Below are 9,223 nucleotides of genomic sequence, written 5' to 3' on the forward strand. Positions count from 1 at the left end.
CCACCTCAAAAGCATGAGCAGGTGGCATCAAATCCTCAATACTGCAGGGTTTACAAATCCAGCATTTAGATTTCTCTTTAAGGGAAATTTGCAATTTAAAAAAGAAAGCTTGGGTTTGCATCCTCTCTTTTGCTTCTTTATTATGTATAAAGAAAGCCTGAAGGGTTTTGGGGGGGGAGGGGTTTACGGGTATTTTTTCCACTTTAATATCAACTCTTATCTTGCTGGTTATGCTGAAGGACGGTCTGTTTTACTCTCTCAATTGTTTCAAGGATTCATTTTTCCAAAATGTTAAAGGCATTAACAAAAAGACTCAAACTGTACACCGTGACAGTCCTTTTTTTTCTCAATACACTCAGACTCTGAGCTCTTAAATATCATTTCATTCTTTAACCAGAATCTTCCAAACTAGGCAAGACCTAAACTTCTAATGCAAGAACACAAAGACGCACAGTTCAGATCAGGCCTTCCTTATGAAGGAAGTAGCAAAAGAAAAGTACAAGCCCATTTTCCCCCCTTTTCAGCTTCACCTGCAAATTCAAACAACCAGGCCTATTCCTGTCATAGCAATTGGCATCTATAGGTACACATGAACAAAGAAAAGATGTTAGCACTCTAGGATAGTCCAATGTAACTTCAGCCTACTTTGGGGACATAGTATGCACTTGCTAAAGACAAATTCTAAGCCACATATACAAGAGGTAAAATATGGCTAAGAAATTATGCAAGCCTCAGAAGAAATTGACAAGCCAAATAGTGTAGGTTTCAGTAAAAATTAGTTTTAAGTAACTTCATAAACAAGTTCAGTGTTTTCTTCTGCATGAAAAGAAACAGCTGTAGATCTAGATTTACTTGCATCAGTTATCCCCCCCACTCCATTTCAGAATCAGAAGGACCTGTCCCTCAGTGTGACTGCATGAGAACAAACAACCCACTTGCCAAGACCTGATAATGATTAAGTCACCTGATGTAATTTATTGTTGAATGCCTGCTGGAGAGACAAAAGTAGTAGAATATCCAAAGTGTTAATTTTGTTAAGGGTAACTTGAAAGGGAGTAAAGTGCAGATAGTTAATCTTTGCTGTGATCTCTCTTTCATGTTACCCAGCTAAATGCATTTAGCAATTCTTTAATGTTTGAAGAGTACTTAAGGAAATGCAACATCTAAATAGACAATAAAAAAAGGAGTACTAGTGGCACCTTAGAGACTAACCAATTTATTTGAGCATAAGCTTTCATCGGATGCATTAAAATAGACAATGCTATTATTTCTAGCAGCTCAAAGCAAGTTTTTTTAAATTAAGAGGACAAGACAAAGCACAGCAATAAATCCCTTCAAATACTGCCCAAATATTGCTCATTTAGGTATTTTAATATCAAAGATTTTTTTCTTTAGGAGCACACGTAGATGCAGTACTAGCTTTATCAAAGCAGACAATTACAGCCAGCATTTGTACTATCTCAACTCCTCTGCAGTCTGCCAAGAAACAAGTGTCTGCAGTAAAACCGCCTCTCAACCTGTATTTGTTTGAAAACAGAGTTACTTCTTCAGACCTCAAGATCTTTTGATTGGATGCAGCTCAGCAATAGTATCCCCTTTTTATTTAAACACATTGTCTCATCACCAGCTTGCCTGAATTAAAACTGCTGAACCAAAGCAGGCAGATATTTTTAGCCTGTAAATAGGCTTTTGCAGACTCTAAATTATGATTAAAGCATTTTTATAGGACAGAGAGGGTTAAGTGTAGCTTCTTCTTTGATTAACTCAATTGGTGAAGACAGTTACTTGACAATTTAGAGCTTTAACATTTGTTTTCCTTATAATGCTTGAGGGGTGCCAAAGCATTTTTGCTGAATCGAAAATGAACAGGGGAAGGGGAGAGAAGGGAATTAAAGTCCAACCTTCATTCTCAGAGTCTGATGAATGTCTGCTGCCAGCTCCCCTTTCCACCATTGCTCTTCCATCCTCATTCTTCCCATCCAAAGGTGTGGAAGAGTGGGATTTAGTAACTCTGCTGGAAAGGAAACAAACCAAATAAATCAATCAAGCAGCTTCTACAAACCAATCCAGTGCCATCAGTTTTTCGTAGCTGTTTTAGTGTTAGTTGCTTGCCATCAGATTGACAACACTCTCTAGAAATAAACCACTTGAAAACAATCACGGATCAGCTTGTTTCAAAGAGACTAAAATACAAGTTATTCAGAGTCATCATAAGGCCACCAAACTTCTGATCAGATTGTGACCTGTAGGTTTTGCCAGTTGTAGGACACTGCCAAAGCCTTTCAAGGGGTTTTGCTCCAAAACATCTCGGAGCAGCACTGTCCTCGGGATCACTTAAATTTCAGAGAGCTTCTCCAATAGCAGAAGTGTTTCTTACACTGTTGCTTCCTTCCCATAAAACAAATTAGTGGTGCCTTTACCCTCAGACACCCTTTATTCTTCCTTCTAATTGCCTTGCCCAGGTAAAAGTTTTTTTGTTTTTTAAATTAGGACGGGAGGAATGAGTCCCAGCGAGAGAAATCCTGGGGGACTTCTTCCCACCTGATGAGATCAGGGCAAGAAGCGCCCTGTAATTGACTTTACATCAATTGGATCTAGCCCTTCCCCAGTTGGTTGTGAAACGCAGTCACACTGGGGCTTCTAATACCCTGCGAATGTGCCATTCCAGCCTGCAGATTTCTTTTTTCTCTTTTAATTAACTACGCTGCACAACCTCAGGACCCTGAAAAATGCAACTTGCGTTACCTTCGCCGGCTGCCTCCTCTTCGCCTCCCTCACTCTGATCAGCAGCCTTTGTCCTACTCCAACATCCTGCGGGTGCTGCTACAGCAGCAGGGCCAATACTGCAGCCAAGAGGGGGAGATCAGACCCCGGCAGCCCTTGGCGCTAGGAGTCGGAGGGAAAGACGGGAGATGGATGCACACACCCCCCCCACGTCCCCAGGGTGCACCACGCAGGGGAAAGAGACGCTGCCTCCTCCCCCCCCCCCCCCCGCTTTTATAGCGCCCAACCCCTCCAGCCTCCCCCGTTGTTCTCTTGCACCCAGTCCCCGCAGCAGGTCACTGCTGCTGCCGACACTCTACGGGAGCGCAGCAGCGCTCGCGGGGGATTACAACACCGGCCGCGCACCGCGCAGGCGCCATGCCTCCGCCCCGAAGGACTCTGGGGACTGTAGTTTCCTGCCCCCTGCGCGGTGAGGCTGTGGGAAGCGGCAGGTGAGGCGTGGCTTGGCTCGGGCGGCGGGCGCCCCGGGGAGAGGGTGTCCCGCGGGAAGGCGGCGCGTGCTGCTGGGGCTCAGCAGCTGGCTGCCCACGTGCTTGCAGCAGTGCTCGCTGCACCAGGGTCACCAAGCCCCTGGCCTGGGTGGGTGTGAATGTCGTATGCAAATCATGCGATGAGCTAATGTGCATATTCGCAAATCATTTGCATATAATCACGCCGTCTGGGGAGTAAAGTCAGCAGCAGGGCAAGCTTCCGCCATACCACTCTTTTGCCAGCCACAACCATTCAGAAGCCAGGGTTAGCCCCTCTCCCCATTATGAAGTCGGCTTTAAAATCATGACATTTTTATAATATGATAAATGTTGGGATCTTTATTTGCCTTCTGGTTTTTGAGACTTTAGGGCTCATGTTTTGGTGCTTTTTTTGGGATGCGTGAAGGCTAGAAACTTTCCTCCCTCCCCCCCATGAAAGCTGAGTATGCAAGTAGGCATCCACTGTGAGACATATGATGCCCCATACACACATAACCAGACAGGGAGATAAGCATCTGTTACCCCCTGCTTGAAAGGAACCTGTCTATGACATGTCACCTCCTGGTTACCTGCCTTAAGAACGTAATTTTCAGTATAGATGCACAGTACAGATAGTACTCCTTAGGTCAGTGGTGGGCAACCCCACGTGGCCCATTAGGGTAATCCGCTGGCAGGCTGCGAGACAGTGTTTACATTGACCGTCTGCAGGCACGGCTGCCCGCAACTCCCAGTGGCCACGGTTCGCCGTTCCCAGTCAATGGGAGCTGCAGGGCGTGGCGTGGGCTGCAGGGATGTGCTGGCCACTGCTTCCGGCAACTCCCATTCGCCAGGAATGGCAAACCACGGCCACTGGGAGCTGCAGGGGGCCGTGCCTGCGGACAGTCAATGTAAACAAACTGTCTCGCGGCCTGCCAGTGGATTACCCTGATGGGCCGCATGCGGCCCTCGGACTGCAGGTTGCCCACCACTGCCTTAGATGCTACCCATCCATACATTTCCCAGTGATTATGACAACCAGTGTACTACTGGCTCTCGGTAGAGACCTCCCATGTCACCCTTTAGTGAAATATTATGTAGATATATGACCCAGAAGATCCCTGTAAAAATCTATTCATCCCCTCTTCCAGTTGGCACCAAGAGGTTCATGGGTCACACTGCTGATTAGTGCAAAGCATAGTGGTCAGTTTGTGATGTGAGAACTGGAACTGAGACCCTTCAAATTCATCTCATATAAGTGCCACTAAATATCCATTAGATTAGAACATATTTTAGTCGCTGCTGAACTGGGCTGGGTTTAAACTTGTAACCTCCAGGTTAAAGGCTCTGCAGTGCATTAGCACTTTCCTGAGGCGTAAGTGTTAATTTAAGAGGGAATCATAGATATAGATATTTTTAAAAAATTTAAAAAAAAGCCCAGTATTTATATATCTATATTAACAGAATATGAAGGTTGCAAGTCAAGCACTCAAAATGGAGATGTTAGAGTTAATGTTACCTATGGCAGCCTTAATTCATCATTCTTCTTCTCAATGGGTCTTTAATTATATGATTAAATATTATTTTTCTCACATGATTCATCAGTTTGGTTTGAACCCAGGACCTTCAAAATCACAGCACAGACATCTACTAATTAAACTAAATGAGCAACTGATAACAGAAGTAGGTTATTAGCTTCTATAAGGGTCAGCCCCTATAGTTGTTATATCATCCTTTTCCAGGGGGTTACACAACTATTTGCTAGACCAGGTGTTCCTAAACCGTGCTGTGGTATGTAAGCTTGATATTTCATCAATTCACTTCACAACGATTTTTGAAGAAGATGGTATGTGAACCCATATAGTTTAGGAGCTGCTGTGCTAGATAAAAGTAGAATGTTGGGTGTCATGATTCCTAGTTGCCATTCCTGGTTCAGGGAAGGTAGCATAGGATGAGAGTGGTAGTCAAAGACAAGCTAACCAAGCCTGTAGCTTCTTTCTGGAGTAGTGCAACTAGGACTTGGCTAGGGATCTAGGTTCTAATCCTAGCTCTATTGGAAGTTACCTTGACCTGGATCCTCAAAAGTGTTTAGGTACCTAGTTCCCCTTGAAATAAATGGGAGTTATGTGCCTAAATACCTTTAAGGATCTGGGCCTTATCTGAAAGTGGAGAGAATAGAAATTGTTTCAGAGGGGAGTATAATGGGTTGTATAGCCCCTGACTGCAACAGCTACTTAATGGATACACTCAAAGCAACTATTTTTTCCACCTGTGGCTAATTATTTGATTAACAAGCTGCAACGTGGGGGTAAAAGGCTGCACCTCAGCCAGAGATGGGTTGGTAATAGGTACCCTGAGAAGGATTTAGCACTGGGTGCAGTTGGGGAGGAAATAGTGTAAGCACCTGGAACCTCTAAGAATAAACACAGGAATGAGCTGCTCTTTGAGAGAGGCCTGGAGGTCAATAAAGGTAGGAAGTTCAAGTAGCTAAGGGATGTAGCAATACATCTGAGGGAGCAGACCTTAGCATGGTCCCTGGGCTGAAATCTAGAGGAAGGGGGGGCCTGGGTTCCCTTACCTGCCCCAGGGAAAGGGATGGAAAGCTCTCCTGATGCAGAATGTGGTTGAAGACCTGGCATAAAATGTTGGATTTCTTTTTTTAATTCATCTGGAAGGGGTGGGACTACAAGTGACCTGAGTGGTGAGAAGGAGCAAACTGCGTGCTCTGAGTGGCTGTTGATGGAGGGTGCTAGAGTTGAAGACACACTACACCTGGCCATGAAGGGGTGCTCTAGTTGGTAAGTGACTCCTCGCAGAGGATATGAAGGCTTGATCAATAATAAGTGTTATGAAGTATAGGAAAAATATCAATAGAAGTGGTGAGCTTTGAATTTATTGTCTTATGGTTCCCAACTTGGGGAAGTTTTCCATAGGCTTCAGGAGAGAGAGAGCTTGTAAGGGAAACTCACTATCTCCAGGCTGAATTTGTCTGTTTCCCTATCTGTAAAATGGGAATAGTTGTATGTGGCTCCATTATAAAGTGCTTTGAAATCTCCCAATGAAAACTGTTATATATGAGGTGGGTATGGTTATACAAGTTTTCTTTATCATGCCAAACATACTGGGGTCCCGATTACACGTGGACACCTTTGGTGCTAATAGAGCAATAACCTAATATAAGGATTTTGGCTCTCTTTCAGCTCAGAGAGGTGTGACTGCTCCACATGTCAGAGAGACAAGGTACTATCTCTTATTGGACCAACTTCTATTGGTGAAAGAGACAAGCTTTTGAATGTAAGCAGAGCTCTTCTTCAGGTCAGCTCTGTGTAAATGCTCGAGCTTATCTCTCTCACCAACGGAAGTTAGTCCCTTTTTTGTGTCTCTAATCTTGTGACCAATACAGCTACAACAACACTGCACGCCATACAGATGGCAACCACAGCTGAGGCCTGGGTTTATAGCCCTAGTGCAATGTCCCAGGTCCATATTCAGGGAGCTGGGATCTATTCCTCAGACCCCACATCTAGGAAGCTGTGATTTTATGTACACCCTAGTAGAAATTGCAATTGACTGCATTATAATCCTTCAACTTTATTAGCTTTCTGCTCTACTGGCTTGGAGGAACACCAGTAGTTCCTGCAAGCAATACATCAGTGCACCCATTAGTTTATTGCCAAATCTAGTTCCCAATCAAAACTATATGAAAAATATTATTTCCAAGTAGGGATTCTAAAAGGCAAGGCTGTGAATTCTCTCACTTGGGAAACTTGGGTTCCATTCTTACATCTAGGGCTGGCAGGGAAAACTCCAGTTTTTCATAGGAAATAGGAAATCAAGAGGATTTTATATCAATGTTTTGGCTTTTCCATTGGAAAAACAGGGGCTTTTTAAAGTTAAAAACAAATGAGCTTCCCATAAAAACTCAATTTTTGAAAACAAAACACTTTATTGAAGAATTTTCAGTTTCCAGTTTGACATGTGGAAACATTCAACCAGAATGAAAACTCTTGTGAATATTCATTTTGGTTGAAAAGCATTTTGTTTTTTAGAAGATGTTTCAGTGGAGAAGTTTTGACCAGTTCTGTTTAAGACAATAGGCCCCAGCTGTTTTTATGCTAAAAGTTGAGCATCCTTTGGCTGCTTGATTTATTAACTTGCTCTGCAAAACAAAAGGAATCCTACTAATGTTCAGTGAAGTTGACTGTTAATGGCCTGTTAGAATTCAACTGAGTTGGCTGCTAACTACCCGTCGGAAACTCTCCCCTATTTTCTTTTCAGTATCTCTAAGCAGTCTGCTAAATAGATACCAAAATACTACAACACTTGCCTAAAATAAGCATCTGAGTAGTTCTATTGTCACTGGCTCAAAATTCAGCACATTAAGTACCATGCTGAATCAGCACCTGAGTCCTGCCCTAGTGGTACAAATGTGAGAACTATTAAAGTATCAATAGACCTATTTTTCTTCATCTGTTGTTTATCTACTTTAATACAGCTATGGGGTGTCTAATATTTACATCAATGCCATTCTACTACCTTTAAAATCCAGATGTATATAGCTGTAAAGGTAAATGACTAGAAGTGTCTAAAAGATTATAAACATTTTATGAACAGTTTTTATTTTCAGTCCAAAATACTCCTCCTCCCCCCACCACCCTAGGGGCACTTGAAGGGATTTAGGTGCCTGGACAGGTGCCAAGCCTACCATGTAGGCACCTCTGACACTTCCCAAGCTGCAGCTCACAAGCCCCCGGAGATGCCGGCATTGCTGCTGGTTGGCACTTTCAAAACAACCCACACTGCTATCGCCCCCCAGCTCACAAGCTGCTCAGAGCCCTAGTGCAAGTTAATGCCCTGGAGGCCCTTAAGTGGGAGTTTTAAACTTGGTGGAGGTAGCTTGCCAGTGAGCCTGGTCCCATGAGCATGTACTGAGCACACCTAAGATCTGATGCCAGGCAGACCCCACAACAGGAGAGCTGGACACACAAGTTTCCAGTATGTGGAGAGGCAGCACATCACCTACACACAACAATCAGAAGCAACAGGACGGGCAAGCATAAGAGAAGTACTGAGCATGAGTAAGGTGCTGGAAATGGCCCAACTTGATGATCACTTTAGATAAGCTATTACCAGCAGGACAGTGGGGTGGGAGGAGGTATTGTTTCATGATCTCTGTGTGTATATAAAGTCTGCTGCAGTTTCCACGGTATGCATCCGATGAAGTGAGCTGTAGCTCACGAAAGCTCATGCTCAAATAAATTGGTTAGCCTCTAAGGTGCCACAAGTACTTCTCTTCTTTTTGCGAATACAGACTAACACGGCTGTTACTCTGAAACCTGTCTTAAGTACCTAATTCTAGGGAGTGTTTTGCAGTTGAAGCTCCTGAGTGGAGCCCACCAGCAGGCCAGCTGCTCAGTTGCCCAAGTCCCTAGCCTCTTCTCTCCTTTTAGCTAGTTTAGGCAGCTCCCTACCCAGCTGGCCAATTTCTGAAAATCTGTTTTTTAGGTGCTCAACTATTTCCATGTCTGAGGGAGTTTAGGTGGCATGGAGCTGCTTAGCTTGGGGCTGACAATTCCAATGCGCTGCAGGCCACCTATGGGTTAGGCACTGTTCTGGTCAATGCTGAGCAGCACCTCAATCTCTTTCAAAGTCTGTCCCATAATCAACATGTTTCACTCGTTGCACTTAGAATGGAATGAAATGTGATGCACAGCAAGACAGTCAGTGCAAAATTAATTTCAGCAAAGTAGACAACAGACAAGGAAACAACTGTTGTTCTTATTAATGTAGGATTCTTTGTACTTGTTAAAGGATCATCAAGGTGATTCTCAGCTCCATAATATGAGTTAAATAACTCTTGAAATAGAACAGCATACAACTTGGCTTTAAATATTATCCGGTGTCTCAAAGTGTTTACAAATTAGAGCCATTGTGTGCTTGATACTAGTTCATGCCATTGCCTCGCCTTGAATGCTACAGCTGTTTTTAGTGGA

General features: G+C 43.8%; 1 protein-coding gene across 1 annotated transcript in view; it reads right to left on the bottom strand.

Moving 5' to 3' along the window:
- The window catches only part of CCNJL (cyclin J like), a 47,490-nt gene extending 44,598 nt beyond the window's left edge, over nt 1-2,892 (bottom strand). Inside the window, exons 1-2 of the mRNA XM_073355873.2 lie at nt 2,746-2,892; nt 1,902-2,014 (exon numbers count right to left, since the gene is read on the bottom strand). Coding sequence (XP_073211974.1) covers nt 1,902-1,979 — 78 coding nt within the window. The 5' untranslated portion in view covers nt 1,980-2,014; nt 2,746-2,892. The remainder of the gene's footprint in view (nt 1-1,901; nt 2,015-2,745) is intronic.
- Between the last annotated feature and the right edge of the window lie 6,331 nt (nt 2,893-9,223).

This window comes from Lepidochelys kempii, chromosome 8 (assembly GCF_965140285.1).
Source record: "Lepidochelys kempii isolate rLepKem1 chromosome 8, rLepKem1.hap1, whole genome shotgun sequence".
NCBI lineage: Eukaryota > Metazoa > Chordata > Testudines > Cheloniidae > Lepidochelys > Lepidochelys kempii.